This window comes from Bacillus rossius, chromosome 7, assembly GCF_032445375.1.
Source record: "Bacillus rossius redtenbacheri isolate Brsri chromosome 7, Brsri_v3, whole genome shotgun sequence".
NCBI lineage: Eukaryota > Metazoa > Arthropoda > Insecta > Phasmatodea > Bacillidae > Bacillus > Bacillus rossius.
The window spans coordinates 35,591,294-35,611,178 of record NC_086335.1 but is presented as its reverse complement, the minus strand read 5'-3'; the positions used below and the strand labels follow the sequence as shown (position 1 = coordinate 35,611,178).

Below are 19,885 nucleotides of genomic sequence, written 5' to 3'. Positions count from 1 at the left end.
TGGATTCGATAGAATACATGGACGTAAGGTTTTATTAATTTTCTTATTCCAAACTCAGGGTTTGCTCACCTCTTGCAATAATGGTTTGTATAATCAAATATTGTTTCAGTCAATAGTTTTAGATAAAAATTATAAGCTTTTCAAACAATCCCAACGGATTTGATGGTGTGCTTACTAAGGGAGTTATGAATTTATTTTCGCATTTTAATACTTTTTATCCACAATTTGCCGTGGTATGTTGTATCAGAAATTGTTTTAGACAAATGTTTTAGATAATATTTGTAGGGTTATGAAACAATTTGATCGGATTTGATAATGTGCCTACTAACGAAGTTATGATATTATTTTTTGTCATTCAAATCCTGTTTATTCCACACCTTGCAGTAATTGTAGGTAGTATAAAAACTATTTGAGAAGAAAGTCGTACATAATAATTCATGGATACGCAATAAATTAGAACGAATTTGTAATTATACATGGTACGGAAATTATGAATTAATTTTTAAATCTACCCCTATTTTTTTTGAACCCCCTGCAGCAATGGCTCATCTTAACAAAAATAGTTTGAGAAAAAAGTTTAGGTAGACATTATAAAATTTAAAAAAACAATTTTCACGGATTTAATGTGTGATTACTAAACTGGTTATGAATTTATTTTTGAATTTTCACGGATTTAATATTGTAATTACCATGGGAGTTATTAATTTTTTTCTGTCTTTTAACTCCTGTTATTTTCCAGCCCTTGCAGTAATACTTGGTCGTATAAAAAGTGATTTCAGAGGAAAGTTTTACATAAGAATGTATAGTTCTACAATAAATTATAATAGTTTAAATAGTGCACATTGTACAGATTTTATGATTTTGTTTTTATTCTACCCCTGTTTTTTAAATTCAGTTTCTGTAATGGTTCTTTTTATGAAAAAATTTTTTTAGACAAATGTTTTAGAAAAAAGTTGTTCCATTTTCAAATAATTTGAACGTATTCGATAGTGTACCTACTAAGGGAGTTATACATTTTGTTGTCCTCCAACCCTTGTTTATCCACACCTTACAGTTATGGTTGGTCGAATAAAAAATGTATTTAGACAAAAGTTTTAGGTAATACCACTACGAGTTATAATACGTTCAAGCGGATGTGATATTCACCATATTATGAGAGTTATAGCGATTTTTCTGTTTTTCAATAAACCTTCGCTATTTCTACCCTTTTGGTCGGATATTGCCTATTAACGAACTCGACTGATATTTTCCATGATTATATTTTATGTATCAGTTTGAAAGTGATTTGTGAAAAATCACAGCAATAATATATGTCATATATGTATAAATAGGTATATAAATATGTGATATATATTATATATATGTGATAAATATATATTAGAAGAAATATTATATATAGATATATAAATACATGTATACATTTTTGAGTTGATAATGGTTTTGGAGTCTATGGACCATGAAAATAAAAACTATATAAAAAGTTTCCGGAAGTCGCACCATGGTAATGGCTACAATAGGTAGTATTTCTTAGAAATGAACCTAATAACTATTTGCAACGATGCTTACTCGATAGTCAAACCCAAACAGTGGGCAAAATTACCCTATCACACCCCAAATTAAAATGCTGCGTGCTCTCTTGGACATAAGTATTTTATTTTACAAAGTTAAGTCATTACATAGCCTAAATAACCAACTAAGATAATAACTGCAGTCTGTCGGGCCATTGCACGCGATGTCTTGGCTTGTGGTTTTTAAAACCTCGTCGAAAAGTGAGAAGATCACCAATGGTTTGGTTGACATTGCTGTCGCCATCATCAGAGTAAACTGTCTCCTACGGAGAATCTTGGCACTCCTTTGGCCTTAAACACTTTCGAACGGAAGGTGTTTTTTTGATTGGCTGCAGCTGTGGACCAATCAGAGGCCATTTTTCCTTCTGGTTGGCTGGGTGGCTTGGCTTGGCCAATCAGAGATGGGCTTCTGTAGTTGGTTGGAGCAGCTGGCCAATTATTGACCTCTTATCTTGCCGAAAACACCCAGCAAACAAGAAGTAAAATAAATCCCCTGATTGGACCGTAGCTCACCACTCAAACGAAATTATTTAAAACAACAGAACCTATGGAAAGACTCTTTTCTACTCTGAACAACTCTTTATTCGGGCCATCTCCTGTACTCTTCCACACCTAATGCATGCCAATTTCTATGTAGGCTTTACCTGGGCCTAAATTACTTATTTTTTTCTGTAGTCTTAACACAGGGGATTTAACATGGCTTCAATTGCTGTCATTGTTTGCCAATCCCCGAACAAAGCAGACGGTGCATTAGACCCTTCCCTGAATGTCTAATCCTAGCACGACTAGGCCTGAGACGCACCTAGGTCCCTCCTTGGCCCGGATCTCTTCTACAAATACACTTGGTTTTGGTTAAGGTAAGAGTCTCAGTGGAAGTCTGAGACGAGTACCGCGTCATTTCCGAGCGAGTTCCGAGAGTTCGGAGGGTTCCGCGAACGAAGAAAATTGCGACATCGGCGAAGAGGGTGAGAACCCCATTGAGAGCAAAGCGGAGTTCGACTGGATCGTGGGAGAGCGGCGACTGAGTGACGCAAGACTCAGTGTGTGGACAGGCGCGAGGTAAGAGGCGAACCACTGATATTAAGTGACAGATATTAAGTGACAGATATTAAGTGACTTGAGAATAAACATTTTTAAGGGCCAGTGATTTTTTATTGGATTGTTAAGTACAATTACTTATTAGTAACAAAAATACATAAATATTAGTAATTTATAAAACTGTAATAAAAAGTAATTGTGCTAACCCTTACGAACCCAGTTCTCCCCACATAGGTCGTAACAGTATATATTCTGTCAAAAAACATGTAACATGGTTCCACTTTTCCACTGTGTATGCTCCAAGCAGATCCATTATGAATTTCATGGACGATGCAGGGCATGTATATAGCGCTAAGATCCACTGAACTCTATTACTGTCGATGAAATTTTGGTGAATTTGAAAAGAAATCAATTAAAATTATATCATGGTAAATAATTGTTCGTCATTCAATGGCTTTGGGAAGTGTACATAAACTCCTTAAAAACACACCCATGGTTGGCTTTCACAGTCAGATAGAGAAAAGGAAAATCTAAGCACGAGATTTGCAGATTTCGCAGAATTTTTTTTTCTGTGCTTGTACAAAAGATTCCTTTGGAAACCAAATGCCAAGAAATAGTACGTAATACTACAAGAACCATTTTGAAACTTTATACAACACATGCCTGTGGTTATTTTTGCATACGTTTAATATTTTTTCCGAGATAAACCTATTTCTTATGAAAATTGGAGCATTATTAATATTTTAATTCATGTTTTGTTGAAGCATAATTTTCTTAAACCATGGAAAAGGTAATAGAATATTCAACAAATAAACCTTATTCTTTTAAAGTTTATTATGTACGCATTTAATATTGAAAAGCTGTTCAAGGAACACTTTATAAATACATTTTACTATAAGAGGTACGAGACAACACAAAGCATAAATGCTCGGGTAAAAATCTGAATACATTATTACTGCGAACACTATTTTGAATTGATAGAGTAGTTTTAATGTAAAAGTACACATTTATAGGTATCTTAATTTTACAAAAACATTTCCGTTCCATTTACAGAAACAATACAGTATAATTAAAATAAGTAACTAAAACCAATGAAATAATTTTGCGACAGCGGCAAAAATCGCGGTGGTAGTAGAACTTCATTCACTTAAACATAATCCAGACGCGCACTGTTATATCATTAGTACTTTCTCTATTATTTACAACGATAATGCTGTACGGTTCTCATTTCAAAACGAAGGTGAAAGCAAGTGATCGTCAAAGGTGCAGCCGTCGCACACGGTCGGGCACAGCCGGGCAGACGCCCGACCGGGTGGTGGGAGACGCCGCGGCGTATAAATACCGACGGCGGACTCCGAGAAGTCAGCATTGGGCCGAGTCATGGCAGACACAACGGGTCGTGGTGTGGTGCTGTGGCTGCTGGTGGGACTGCTGGCAGCGGTCGCCGCCCGGGAGATAGTCCGCCGCGATGTGGCGGTGGAGAAGGTAGACCTGGAGGCGGCGGCCACCCACCACGGCGGCCACTGGGAGCACGGCGGCGGCCACCACCACCACGACGGCCACCACGACCACCACGGCCACCACGACCACAAGGGCCACAAGGGCCACCACCACCACGAGCACGGCGACCACGGCCACCACGACAAGGAGCACCACCACGGCCACTACGGCGAGGACGGCGGCCACAAGAAGCACCACCACCACGACGACCACCACTACCACGAGCACCACCACGGCGAGAAGGGCGAGAAGGGCCACTCTCACGGTGAGCATGGCCACTACAAGAAGGGCCACCACACCGACGGCAAGCACGAGATCCACAAGCTGGACGAGTACAAGAAGCACAAGGACTTCTGGGACGAGCACCACGACGAGGGACACCACGGCAAGAAGGGCCACCACCACCACGAACACGGCTACGACGAGGGCGGCCACCACAAGGGCGGACACCACCACCACGGCCACCACGACCACCACCACGGGCACAAGGGCCACCACCACAAGGGGCACCACCACCACGACCACAAGGGCCACCACGGCCACCACGGCCACGACCACCACCACGACCACCACGAGGACCACGGCGGCAAGCACGGCCACGAAGAACACCACCACCACCACCACAAGAAGGGCCACAGCCACCACGGCAAGCACTGAGTGTAGTGCCGGTCCGACCTCTCTCCTTTATTGTTACTGTCTGTCTATTGATTGGTTCAGCTCCCTGTACCACACACTGTCTGACAAGCTGAGGCAGTCGTGGTACTTCCCGCCTGTCTCAGAGCATTGTTACTGTTATTGTTGTTGTGTGTATGTACTAGTCCTTATACGAATTCAATCGCAATAAAGCAAGTTACAAGAAACAATTACGTTATAACACACTTTTTATTACCAAACATTCCTAGAATAAAAAATATAAAGAAAAAAAGTTTAAATTAATACTGCATTGCTACAACACAAACAAACTTTAATGCTTACAATAAATCAAGTTGACGAAAATGCAATAAATATTCCATGTTCCATGTAAAAAAATTTCGACACAAGTCTTTTAAAAACAGTTATGTTAATAATTCCACCAGTTGAACAACACTAGCAAACATCAAATGATTACAAAAAATCAAATTACAGAAATAATACTTCTACTAAGTCTAATACTAATAACTACTAATAAGTCGTCCCATTTTACTGTATCCGCATCGTGATCAAGTGTTACCAGAAAAAAAAGTATTTGTTACAGAAAAAACTTCATCTGTGAGATTGTGTAAAAGCGTTGTTGAGTTCTTTTCCCAAGAGGTACCACTTTCCTTCCCATTAATGAATGAATGGCATTAAATACCATTTAATTTTTTCTTTAGTTCTTTAGTAAGAAGTTCTTAATTAATCGTAATAAAATTTGGTATCAGCTATTAGATGAACAATTTGGCAGTTATAAAAACTCGACTAACGGCAAACTCTATACAATTATTAGTTATTAGCTACTTGATATAAAACTAAAAAGTTTTTTATATACCACACATTAAGCTTTATTTCCTCGAATTAAATATCACTCTCTTTAATATCACTGCTTTTCTCTTTTGAGAAGATAACTTTACATTTGAATGCGTTAATAAAACTAGCTAACGAAACTTAAGTTTAAATTATGTTGGTCACAGGTAAATTTTTAGTTATTAAATAATCAATCATAAAAATATATCTTCAGTGTAATTCTCATATTCTACAAATTTTCATCATTTTTATAATTTTTTTTAAAACTTCTATAGAATATTATGAATATCGACTATACCTGAATTCATAAACAAAATTCAAACATTATTGTACCAACAATTATTCATACAATATTAAGGTACAATAATTTAAAAAAAGATCATGAAAATTAATTATAAACAAACTATATATTTAAGACCATTTATTAGAAATAATAAACATTCAAACAAGTTTGCTATATGTTTTTTTGTCATATTCCATGAAACTCGATATTTGGAAGATTTTGTAATTCATATCACGAATTAAGCGGTTATCTTAAATTTTTTTAAAAATATATGTACTTGGTTAATATTGAAAAATGCCTAAATACATGGTTGTTATAAATTTTTGAATGCCATAAAACATTTTGGTTTGAATTAATAGTTTTGAGTATTTAAAACCACCCAAATATTTATAATTTTAAACTTGACTTACAAATTTTGTTTAAAATTGGTGAAATTGGAAATTAATTCAAAATAGTTTTAAAACACTGCCTATAAAACACAATTTTTTAAAGTTTCATTTAGTAAAAATATATCTTAAATATAAATTTAAAATATGTTTTTTTGTTAAAGAGAGTTAAATTAGAAACATTTATTCTATAGTTAAAACTGCTATCTTTTGAATCCAACAATTTTTTTTATTTGTCTTTATGATATATCAATTCTCCATTCATTTAAAGAAAAAGATGAATATTTTAGTATTGTGCAATTAAAAAATATTGTTAACAATGAGTTTGTTCGAATAATGCTGACATGTTATTCAAATTTATTAGTTATATTTAAAAATAATTTGTTTCCCATAATTTAAATAGAATACAACTTGATTCACCAGTATAACGTATTTTAAAATTTATGGTAGTAAATGCAATATTATTTTATGTGTATTAAAATATTTTCTAGAATTTATTGTTACTCTGATAATTAAAATGAGTTATTAAAAACATTAGGAATAAATCGATATGAAATTAAAAAGGTTGTCTTTTAAATAAGTAATATTTATGAATGATTTGCATGAATAGAATAGAAAAATGTGGCTCTCATAAAAAAAGGTTAATGATAAAATGTTGTATCTTAATTTTATAGAAACTTTAATTTAATAGTTATTTAAAAATCAGGAGTTCATTAAAAATATTTATTTACGATGTGTTCGTTTTAATCATATCCAAATAATTCCTACATGAAAAACTTGATACAATTATTTGAGTAAGAGTAACAATTAGGATTTTAGTAAAATTAAAGCCATGTACATAAATATTAATAACATACCTCAAATTTGTTATTGGTTAATTACTTAAGGATATTGAGCAAATAATGGATTTAAAAAGATAAGCTTATTGTTTTTGTTAATATCATATACAAAACTTTATTTTATTGTGGAAAGAAAAAGTTTAAATCCAAAATAAGTATAAAAAACTACGTGAAAATGTTTAAAAAATATTAAAACAAAACGTTATGCATTAAAGAATTAATTATAACCTTTTAAAGATAATTCCTATAAGAAATTACTTCTGTAACATGGTTTGTCAACTGTTTTTCTATTAATTTTTTTTTCGAATAAAATATTTTATTTCCTAAAAATACAATTCTTTTAACACTCAGTTAACCTAAAAAGTCAAAATGCTTCTTTTTTTTAACTTAAATTGGTCAAATGGTTCAAGTCATTCATAAATGTTTATTGTGATCCTGATATAAACCAATTTAGAAAAAAATATTTAAGTAAAATATTTTTTTTATTCTATACTTATTTTGCATTGTTTTGCGGGAATAAATCATTAAAGGCCTAATTATGCTGACAGTATTCAAACATTCACAACTAAACTAATTATAGTTTAATATATAAGCTGAAAAACACAGAGCCAAGAAATTAATTTAAAATCGGTTGAGGTGGAGAAACGTTAATATAGGTGCGGTATAACTCGTATACCTATACATTCACACATACATACAGAAAAGAAGGTATCTTATTAACAAATTTTACATTTGAAAATTGGGTTTTATTCTAGGAAACAAAAACAGAATGGATAACTCGTATTTTTAGTAATAAAGTTTTTATTAACATTTATATTTAAAAAAATTGTAGAATTTGTTCTTTGATGATCAACTAAATAATATGTTTTTGTCCCAAAATATTACCAATGATAAATAATTTGAGAATATATAAAAAAAATTCAGACTATCATAAGTGGATCAAATTCATTTATTCAACCAAAATGAGGAAAATGGTCAACACGCGTGATGTATCTTTTAGCTATCATTAAAAAGATTGCTTTACCATTTAATTATAATACAGTGTAAACTCTTTATAACGTCACTCGATTTAAAGACAAACTCCTTAAAACGTCGAAATTGCTTGACTTTGGTTGGTTTACCTTGTTTCCTATACAATAATACACTGTATATAGCGTCACGCTCACTCTATTTAACGACAACAATACGGCATTATAAATCATTAAGCAGTTTGTACTTTCTAAGTTGCCGAAGATGATAAGAGCTGCGGCTGTGTAGGTTCTTTTGTTTGCTGTGTTGTTTTTGTATTATATAGCACGTGTTTACTTCAACTGACGTACCGGATGTTCTAAGAAATTTTGTCTTTGGTTTTTGTATGATGAACTTGCACATGTTTACCTCGGTCACTAGACTTTTGTCAAGTTGTTACACATTATCATTTCGCAGTTGGTTACAGACTTTCGAACTATACATATGGTGCGTAAACGAAAATCTTTGTGTATTGACGAAAAAGTTATTAAGCACTTGATGCAGCGAAACTATTAGAAAAATACTTTTTATATAATCAAGGTTATCCGGCAGTATCTCAAGATATCAGTAAATTACATAAGAAAATACAATTATAATATTGGAGTAGAAAAAACATCAGACGAAGATAACAGACTATATGCAATAAGTGTTGTTATTTGTATGAATATTAATGTTCGTGTGTAAAATGTGTACTATATTAATAAACACATATTATTATAGAATAGTAAAATGATATCTTTTATTTCTCTCCATTTAACGACCACTCTCTATATCGCCGAGAAATGCTCAGTCCGCCCCGTTAAGTGTCGTTATATAGAGTTTACACTGTATATGTATTTTGGATTTGGCCGATTATAAATTCTAGATCAGTAGTATAGGATAGCCGGTCCGACGCCTGGCTTCTGGCTGTGGTGAGCGTTGAAGACTGCCATCTTGGATTTTTGACGTCTTGGACTGAAAAATCCTCAAAAGGACTCAAAAATGATTCAATATGACTTAAAATTCCTGAAAATTTCCCAATTTCGAGGGAAAATTTCCCGTTTTGAGGGAAAATTTTCCGTTTCAATCCTCGAAAATTAAATAATTCGGAATTCAAATAACCTCAAAAGAACATAAATTCCTCATTAAGGCTTAAGAATCCACGTCTTAAGCCTCCGATAACCTCATCTAGGATTATGACGACACCGTTGCAATTTCAGTTACGCCCGCTATTTTGAAAATTTTAACTTATAATCCGATATTAATGAAATAAATTCTAAAATTTATGAAAAAAATTTATTTAGTAAAATTGTAAAAAAATATTATTTCAAAACACCGTTGCACGTATCATTACGCACGCGTGAATTCTATAAATGTTACTTGGTTCGTTATGATCATCATCTTGGATGAGTATGACGTCATCGTTTCAATTTACGTTGCGTCCACCATATTATATTCTAGTATGTTACAATTTTCTTTACGGCCGCCATCTTGAAAATCCGTAATTTTTACGCTAGAAAATTGGGAAAAACTTAAAAATTTATTTAAAAAATATTGTAATAAAATTAAAATAAAAGCGCACTTATGCCAAGGAGCTCGGAGTCCTCGGTTCGAACCCATTGAGGAAAAAATTACAAAAAAAGCTACTGATCCATCTTAAACAAAATCCGTCGGCAGTATGACCTCCCTCCACTAATGCCAAGGTACATCAGCTAGTGTGACGTTATGTACGACATATTATTTTGGTCTGCTAGAGGCCGCCATCTTGTTTTCGTCTGCTAGAGTGCGCTGCCATCATGTTAGTTTAATTTTTGTTCACTATACCTTTGACCTTGAAATTGACCTTGAACTTTGAACTTGACCTTAAACTTTGACCTTGAACTTAGACCTTGACCTTTGACCTTGATCATGGTGACCATCTTGAATCCTCCATCTAGTGTTCAGTACTCGCTACCAGGAGCGCTAGTTAACACACATCGCCTGTTAGAGGACATCACCACCGTCTTGTTTTCAGTAACTGATACAAGCACTAGTGTCACATAGTACACACACTAGAGTATGTTATCATCATGTTAGTTTGATTCTTAGCCACTATAGTGCATAAATAATTTATTAGTACTGTGGTGCCCACCATCTTGACATTCAAACGCCATCTTGGAAAGTCGTATTTGTACAGACATAAATTCGGAAAAAATTCCAAATTCATCAAAAATTTAACTTATTAAAATAATGATTGGTGCTATAGATTTCCTTCCTTGGTTCAATCTCTGGGCGATGGAAAAATAATAATTTTATGTAAAAATAAATTTTTTAATAAATATGGTGGAAAGTCTTAAAACATACTTAGTTTCCCAGCCAACCAGCATGATATAAGCCGTTATGTCCGCCATCTTGAAAATGTGTAATAAGTAACCTAGAAATTCTAGAAAAATTCCGAATTCACAAACAGAAACCTCAATTAATATAATTATTGAATAGATGGATTCCTTGCCATGGTTCGATCCTTGATCAATGCAAAAACCATATAATTTCATGTAAAAACATGATAATTTATTTAAAATTATCGTAAAGGCTACACATTCGAGAAATATAGAAAACAAATTCAAACATAAAATTTATTACATAAATTATACAAATACAAACACGTAAATTACTAGCATTTTCTAGATTTCTACAGTCTTCTTAGAAGGGGAAGCGAGTACTTAGCATGCCTTGACATATGTTTTAAATTAAGTTATACTCAACAGCCGATTAATTAGACATGTCTATTCGGTAGCCAGGCACGTAATCGATGTCGAGGTGCATTCAGTTATCAGCTAGGCATAACCAGTCAGCAATAAGGCATGATCAGTTAGTGGCCAGACATATATTCGACGGTCAGGCACATCCAGTAGGTGGCAATACGCGCCCAGTCGCTAGCTAGGAATGTCTATTTGGGATTCAGGAACATACGTCCATTAGGTGGCAAGTCATATCTAGTTGGTAGTCAGGCGCATCCAGTAGGTGGTCAAACACATCCTGTCAGTAGCCGAAAGGTATTTTCCGTCGATACTCGGTGAACATTTGTATGAGTTCATGTAGAAAACCATGCACATAGACCAAGCATCTCCGAAACACGAGACCAGGTAATGTCCAATGTCAGATGTATAGCTATACATCTCCCGAAAATGAGACCAATCATGTCCTGAGTACAGACTTAATGATTCACAATAAAAAAAGGAAGAACATTTAAAAAAGAAGCACATATGTAAGAAAATTCGATGTGGTGTGATACGATATAGTCACAGGAATACGATCTCGTCAATATACGGTAAGCTCCAACTGCACCAAAGCACCAAGTACTCCCAAGAGCTCCAAAGCTCCAACTGTTCCAATTGCACCAAATGCTCCAATTGCACCAAATGTTCCAATTGTCCATCAGCTACAAGTGCTCCAAGAGCTCCAAAGCTCCATTTGCGCCAAGAGCTCCAATGCTCCAATGCTCCAAGAGCTCCAAGAGCTCCATCAGCTCCAAACGCTCCATCAGATCCAACTGCTCAAATTGCTCCAATTGCTCCAAATGCTCCAATTTCTCTAAAGCTCAAAGAGCTGCATTGCTCCAATTGTTCCAATTGCTGCAACAGCTCCAACAGCTCCAATGGATTCAATTGGTCAACAGCTCCAAGTGCTCCAAAGCTCCATATGTCACAATTGCTGCATCAGCTCCAACAGCTCCAATTGCTCCAGTTGGCCAACAGCTCCAAGTGCTCCAAAACTCCATGTTACAATTGCTTCATCAGCTCCAATGTTCCAAGAGCTCCAACAGCTACAATTCTCCATAGCTCCAAGAGCGCCAATGCTCCATTGCTCCAAGGGCTCCATATCTCCATCTTTCCCAAAGCTTCAAGATCTCCAAAGCTCCAAGTGCTCCAAATGACTTTGGCTCCAACAGTATTTTGACTTCAACTGCTTCAACTACATTTGGATGCATGGCTACAAGTATACGAGGCTCCAATTGCTACATTCGTCTTCGGCTCAACTTGTCTTTGGCTCCAATTGCACCAGCGACATTAGGCTCCAACCGATTTCATTTGCATTTTTTGATTGTACTTGGCCAGAAGCATATTCGAAAAAAGGAAGCACATACGGAAGAACATTCGACAAAATAAAGCACATTCAACAAAAAGGACGCACATTTTGAACCTAAATTCAACAAAAAAGCTAGCACATTTTACGAAAAGGATACGTTCTCAACAGTAAGATGCGATTTTACAAGACTTGTCTACACACATTCAACGAAAAGGACGTTCATTTTCACGAACATACAACTCAGTAGGTTGCGTTCGTCAATTTTACGTTAGGATATAATACCTCCAACCATCATTGGCTCCAACATTCATTGGCTGCGACAGTCAGTGGCTCCAATATTCATTGGCACCAACAGTCATTGGCTCCAATAGTCATTAGCTACAAAGGCAAACAGTCATTGCTTCCATCAGTCTATGGCTCCATCAGTCATAGGCTCTATCAGTAATTGGTTCCATGGCGCTAAAAGTATTTGACTCCAAAAAAGTCTTAGGCCTAGCTGCTATTTATCTACTAGACTAGGAGTCTACGAGGATACGTCCAGAACACAAGGCTACGTGGTTACGAGACTGCAAGGCTTCGAGGATACATGGCTCCAACAGGTTACAATAGCTACATTCAGCAGCGAGGGTTAGGGAATCACATGCAAAAGAACTTGTTGCAAGCAGTACTGAATCTTGCCATACAGATGACGTCACGTGTTGTGTTGAGCTAAATGTTTTGTATTAATTTTATGTGGGATGCGGGATGCTGACTACCGATCGAAAAAGAAGGAAGGCTTCGCTAGACACCAAGGAGAAGGAAGTTCGTCCTTCGTGATAGTGTTTCTCAACCGTCTTATCACATATTATTGGACTGAGTATTGTTATTTTTGTTTGTATTCCACCTGATAAAAATATTGTTAGTGCTGATTTAGTAGCAGAAATTCGTTAATTAAATTTAACTGAATAAAATGACATGACTCATTAGGTACAAAAAATTTTTCATACAGAGAAAGATTTCTCACAAATAACTAAAAGCACTTGTAGATCACCATTAGATGTCTGGCCAGGATTAATCAGGAGTACTTGGAGAAAACCACCAGATGTCTAGTCAGGAATAATCAAAGGCACACGGAGAAAACTACCGCAAGTTTACCTCAATATCAGAAAAATCACATAAAAAAATTATAAAATTATAAAAAATGAAAAAAAAAATACAAACAATTCTGGCTTGTACTATAACTCTATCCTTGCTCAACAAATGAGAAGTTCACAAGTCAGAATGTTTTGTATTTTTTTTTTTCATTTTTTTTTGTTTTTGATGTTTATAATTATTTTGTAATTTTATATGTTATCTCAGTAGTTGTTAAAACTACGCACACAGACCAGTAAAAGCCATTGCAGCTTGCGGACTTATTAAAAATTACTTCACATGTTACCAGTCTGATCACGCGTATTTCGTTCCAACATAGCAACGAAGTCATGGTTCGCTACAAGCACGATGTAACAAAACTCGACTATTGATTGTGCGAAACCGATTATGGAAATACAATATCGATCTGTACCTGATGGGTATGCAACGAGAAGGTTGTATACGTACCACGGCACTGCCTGCCTACCAGGTGTATGAAAAGTTCCATTAACGATCCCGTGTATTGTAACAAGGTTTATGTAATCAGAAAATGGCTGCTGAAAAAAGTTATTTAAGTTAAAATTAATAACTTCCCTTGCAATTGCATGAAAATATAATTAATACGTAATTTAAGACAGATTTCATACAAATAACTGACTCAAATTATACAAAACAAATATCCTTAAATAAAGGAAACCGAAAGCTACTACTTATATGGTAAATATTTAGGGCATCTTAAGTTAATATGTATGTTCAATCCAGAATGAAATGTTATCGTAAGAAGCACACACAAACGTAAACGCTCGTTTAACGGTATTATGCGTTAACAATTTTTAAATTTTAATTAAGTTTGTTTCTATACCAAAAAACATATACCAATTCAAAAATTAAATTACCTTTAATGATTGGCTTATTTTAATTTGGATTAATTTATTTTTAACAAGGATTTGTTTTATCTTAAGATTACTTTGTAAAGATAAAATATTTTCTTTTTTTAAATTTATTTTGAGGAATATTTGGAGAGAAACTGCAGATTATGTAATTCATAATTAATTTTATATTTAGAATTTTTTTTGAAAAAATGGACAGGAAATTGTAGCAACTGTAATTTAAAATATTTTGTAGAAGACTTATAATAATATTTTCTTTTAAATTAATAACTTAAACAATATTTATATAAAATATTAAAAACATAATATTTTTTAACGATGCAGTTTTGGGACTGATTAAAAAATAGGTGTTTTAGGGCCTCGGTAAAGTACTAGTGAATCTTAAAAACAGAAAAATACAGGTGATTCAAACAACCTAATCTCTTTTTCCTTTATTAAAAATATTTTTAGAGATACAAAAGTAACAACCTGAAATGCAACAAAAAAAAAAAAGACACGAGTTGTATTTAAAACTTTGATTTCGAACTCAAGGTTGCAATTCCTCGTGCTAAATGACGTAGGAAAACATGTTATGAGCTATGGCAGTGCAAGTATGACCCTTTCATTGGCCGCTGACTCGCGAGACGTTTCAACTGGAAAACCTGTGATCGGGTATACACGTTTTTTTTTGTCGGGGGTTTCTCAATGGCTTGCAGTCCTCCAGATAACGCGCGGCACAATCGCAGAAGCAGCGCCGAAGGTAGAATTGTTTGAATTCCAGCCTGTCGCGAAATGACTCCGCGAGTCACACGAAGGAGCGATCGGCGCGCCGCAACGGGCGAGCGGTCGCCGGCGGAACCTCGCCTCTCCCACGGCTGCGGCGCGCCGCTACCTTAAAGGCGGAGCGGGCGTAACTTAAGGCGGCCCCGCCACGACACCGCAGCAGCAGTAGCGGGCCGTCCACCTTCCACCCCTCCGCCCCTCCACAACCCCCTCCCTCGGGGGCCTGGCCACGCCTCGGCGGGCGGGAGAAAGTACACAAACGAACCCAGTGGCTCGCTATAAAGCGAGTCGCCGCAGGCAGCGGCCCGTTACTCCGAGACGAAGCCCAGCCTGAAACAGCCGTGAATGTATGACATTTAGTAGAGATCCGAAAAATTCGCGGATTCATTTCGCGATGGACTAGAATACGATCTCATTTGCCTTCATGCTACTTCAGTGATTGGACCAGAGTTTACCTGAATGACTCTGAGCCAATGGAAAGCCCGCAACGAAACTAGTATCGAATCACAAGCCCCCTAGTTAACAGGTGTCAGGAGTCAGTAGCCTATGAACAGGTGTACTTTACACGAGTTCATAGAGGATTGTGTAGTATATCCTAGAGGTCATTAAAACCAAGATTTTTCTAGTCCCAAACAGTTGGGCATTACGTATGGTCGTCAACGAGGTCATTAAGGTGCCCGCCTTGTCAGGGGTGTGTCTTTTTTAGTGAGGCGGGATGATAAGCGCGATGCTCGTTGGTGCTTCTAGCGAGGTATAGCCACTAAGAGCAAGGCTCTATTCTGGCGTGCAGTCTTCTGGTCGTCACAGGATATCTATGAAATTGGCGCGGTGACCGTAACATTATATTGCGGAGAAATGAAGATGAAGATGTAATGCAAGTCCAAGAATATGTACTTTTTTTTTCGCCTAAAAATTACTCTGAAAACACGCGTTTTAGCCATTTTAACTCTTTTAAAAATACAGTTTAAAAACTTAATCAAAAATCAAAAGTACTTTTCGGCCCTCAGCGAAATCTTGTATGCTTTGCGTAAGCAGACTCCACTCGGATATCTCGATTAGTTTTGAAATCGCGTTGTTTTTCCTGAAGCCCTGCGCACAGTGTGTGTGCCCGGGTAGACGGAGCCCTTAACGACAATACACACAGGAGTTTTTTTTTTCACGAAGAAAAAATAATCTGATTGCCCGCTAGAATGCAATAAGGTATGCCCGCGCTATTGATTGATCCCCTTGTAATTGGCGGCCGTCTGCAAGAGAAGCCATTGACCGAATTAGGCCGGGCCGTTCAGAACTGGGTATCTGTGATTGGCGCGCTGAGTAGTCACGTACCTGATAGAAACCCAGCCAACCACAAAAAACAGACAATGCTGCAAAGTTTCAACACACAGATGGTCTGGAAATATTTTTCCTAAAAATACATAGCACTAACGATTTTTTTTCAATGATCGTACCGATCGCGGTAAGCTTCAAGAGACGCCACAGTCGTGTAAGCCGCAACGCACCTGAGGTTTTCCATGACGTTATGATTCCGCAGTGGGCTAACACTACCTTTCGTAGTACGGATATGAAGGGACCACTCAGCACCCGATCCTTCAAGACAAAATTAAAATTTTTGCAGGTGAATGATCATTATCCACCCGGGAATCAATATTTTTAAAGAGATACTCAACATTATACGTATGGTGTGTGGCGTTTTGTGTTTGCCATGACCACGATCGGCAGTTTGATATTCCACATAGCATTGATCCATTCATTTAAATGTACATGGACACGACTCTAGCGTTTACGGACTTTTGTTCACTGACATTTCAAACTCGTTTATATGTCCTGAGTATGTGTGCACAGTTATGATTTATCATATATATTTATACACACACACTAGCTTATGTTCCCGCGCTTCTCTTCGTAAGTCAACAGGTGGCAGGCAGAACACTCTTACACTGTTAATTAGGCTCTAAACATGCCCCACCTCTCTGTTACGCCACTGCTGCGCCTCGCAAACAAGTTATTTATTCTGGCAAATCTGTGAAACTCACTTGTGAATTTGTATTAAAGTAGTGAAACTTACTGAGGAAAAAATTAAATTTACTTTTTTATTCAGAGTATCTTAAGTCAGTTAAATATGTAACAAAGTTCGTTCAATGAAATGGAGCAGTTTTTAAAGATTTAATATAAATTTCAACTTATTTGCTGCAGTTTATACTTTTACAATTTCTATAATATAGGACGTACAAACAGTGAATTTGGCGAAGGTGCGATTTATCCTTTTTTTCTGATACTAAAATCCAACCGCCTATTTTCAAATGGGAGTGAAATTAAACAAAAATTATAGTAACATAATTTAAAGATAATCTTCGTGGTACTTAGAATTTTTTTATTAATTAAAGTGTACAAAAGATTGAATTGATATATATTCATAGAAAAATTCTATTTTTAATTTTGATGTTTTTAATCTTAATAAGAGAAAAAAATTCCTAGTATTTGCTGCAAAACTTGTCGCTGTTGTAAAATAACTCGATAGACAAAATAGAAAGAAAACACTTTTTTATTCACTTTCTAGCGAGTTGATAGCTCCATTAGTTCAAAGAAATAATTTTACGATTACGACAGATTTTACAGTAGTTGAAATATGCCGAATAATACAATATATAAAATATTAATATTTCGTCTTAAACACTTTCTCTATAATTTGCAATTAATGAGGCGCTGTTAAATTAAAACTTTAAAAGGCTATTTGAAACACTTTAGACCATTAGTCGTGTCTATGTTTTCAACTTATTTTTCGTGATAAAACTGAAGCAAATGTTTCTCGATTGAGTTATGATGTGTATATTATTAGATCCTCTGTATGTGTATAGGCCTATGTGTGTATATATAATACATAAAAATAAAATTGGATGTTAGTATGCATGACGTCGATAAACTCCAACACAGTTTGACCGGTTGCCATTAAAGTTGGCATATCGAAGTGATTTTTCATGGAGGTTTTTATACAATCCATTTTTTTGTAACTCACCGCTACATGGCGCTGCAGTACATCAACTTCTAAACCGCTCAACCGATCGCCATGGGTAAACAGAAAATCATAGGTAATAGACATACAAACAACAATTGTGTGTCATTTCTTCATGTCCACCACACTGTCATATAGCACTATTCATTTAGCTTTAACTCGCGGACAGTATATCACCCTGTGTTCAGCCCGGGTAACGCCTGGTACTGCAGCTTGTTTATGTATATTCACATCAAACATTAATACAGACACATATACAAAGCTTTATTTCTTTGCGAAAGCGAGGTCACTAAGATGGACGTACACAACACACAATGCAAGAGAATTAAGTTAGAAACTGACCATGGCCTGAAGGTTGAAAACAGACGAGAAATTGCCACAGGATAATAAATTCGGGGACCCACGGGAAACCTAAATCAGTTTTACTGGTCCAGCACTCAAATCGTTGCCCTAACTGTAAATTTTTATTTTGTAAATAGAACATGTAAAAATGAATTAATTTGAACATTTGTACATTTACACAAAAACTGTATCACTATAAAATAGTGTCCGCAGCAATAATAGGATCGGATTCTTACCCACGGATTTATGCTCTGTGTTGTCCCAGTACCTACAATAGTTAAAGTAATTTGTAAACCGTTCCCAGTATTAACCGCGCACATAGTAAGCACGATAAAAATAGATAAGCCTAAATTCTAGTGGTTGAATGTTCGATTATCTGGTTTAAAACAAATATGCTTGAAAGAAACATAAAATATGTGCCAATTTTCGTAAGAAATACTCAGTATTATCTTGAAAAACGAATTTCATATATGCAAAACTAACCATAAAGAACATTTTGTAAAAACTCACAATATGCTTATTGTAGTATTAATAACTAACTCTTGGCAAATGATTTTCAAAGGAATCTTTCGCAAAAGTAAATAATTTTATTTTGTGAATCCTATTGAAGTACCTATATATTATTTCGCCTCCGCGCTGGCAAACACGGACTCGTGTATCGGCTGCCGGGGACCGGACAATTTCCACGAGTTGGCCCAACAAACAAGTGGTCAAGTTCCTGCTACAGCCGGAGATGACCCAGAGGTTGTCCGACACGTCCAGCGGGACTTACGCCTGACGGCGGATCAAATAAGTACTTATTCCGTAGAGACACGATTATTACGTAGATTAATAAGGCTGCGAAGTATAGAGTTGAAACACATACACATCTGCTTCACGTTGCTGACTGAATTACAACGCTATCTTCACGTACGTGTCGACCCTGAGCCAGTCATGAAGAAGGCGAGGAAGATTTACCCAATCACGCGCAAACCGCCAAATTAAGTGACTTTTGGTGTGAAAACTACTCAGCGTTTGCTAGGAACAATTTCTTGAGAATGGAACGGAAGGCTCAAAGATGGCGGACCAATGTGTAGCAACATGAAACCCGTAAACAATGGGGGACATAACAAACATATTGGTGTGCCAAATGAAACGTTTTGGTATTGAAGCTACCCTGAATATTTGGATAGATAAAATAGTCTTAGTAGAAATAAATCTGGGATTTTAAATAGTTCTCCGTTCAAAATTGTCAACGGGCTTGGTAGCACAGTCGTAAAGCGCGCATATTAAAATCAAGGGACGTGGTTCAAAATCTCGTCTCTGGAATGGTTTTACTTTCTTTTAAATTAAATTATAATATAATATGTTGAATCATCTCAATTTAGTCAAGGTTTGTTTGTGGAAATAATTTAGAGACTGGCGTCATTAAATTTTTTTAAAAATATATGCCTACTTAGTGTTATAATATGTGTTTTAAAATGTTTCAAGTTGATATTTCAGTAATGCCATAGAATTATAACTTCCAACGTGTGCAGAAAATTTACACAATTAACTATTCAATGAACTTTAATAAAATGGACAGTATTTTAATAAAATTCCTTGCTGTAAACCAGGTCCAAAGCCGGTGTTAAAACTTTT

The 19,885-nt window shown here is 35.8% G+C and overlaps 1 protein-coding gene across 1 annotated transcript; it reads left to right on the top strand.

Annotated features, from left to right (window-relative positions):
- The first annotated feature begins 3,976 nt into the window (after positions 1-3,976).
- On the top strand, positions 3,977-4,966 carry LOC134534439 (histidine-rich glycoprotein-like). Its single transcript, XM_063372906.1, has one exon. The coding sequence runs from the start codon at positions 3,987-3,989 to the stop codon at positions 4,761-4,763; it is 777 nt and encodes a 258-aa protein (XP_063228976.1). The 5' UTR covers positions 3,977-3,986; the 3' UTR covers positions 4,764-4,966.
- The last annotated feature ends 14,919 nt before the right edge of the window (positions 4,967-19,885 follow it).

Coding starts and splice junctions, on each gene's coding strand:
- LOC134534439 (XM_063372906.1), top strand. CDS start 3,987: ATGGCAGACACAACGGGTCGTGGTGTGGTGCTGTGGCTGCTGGTGGGA.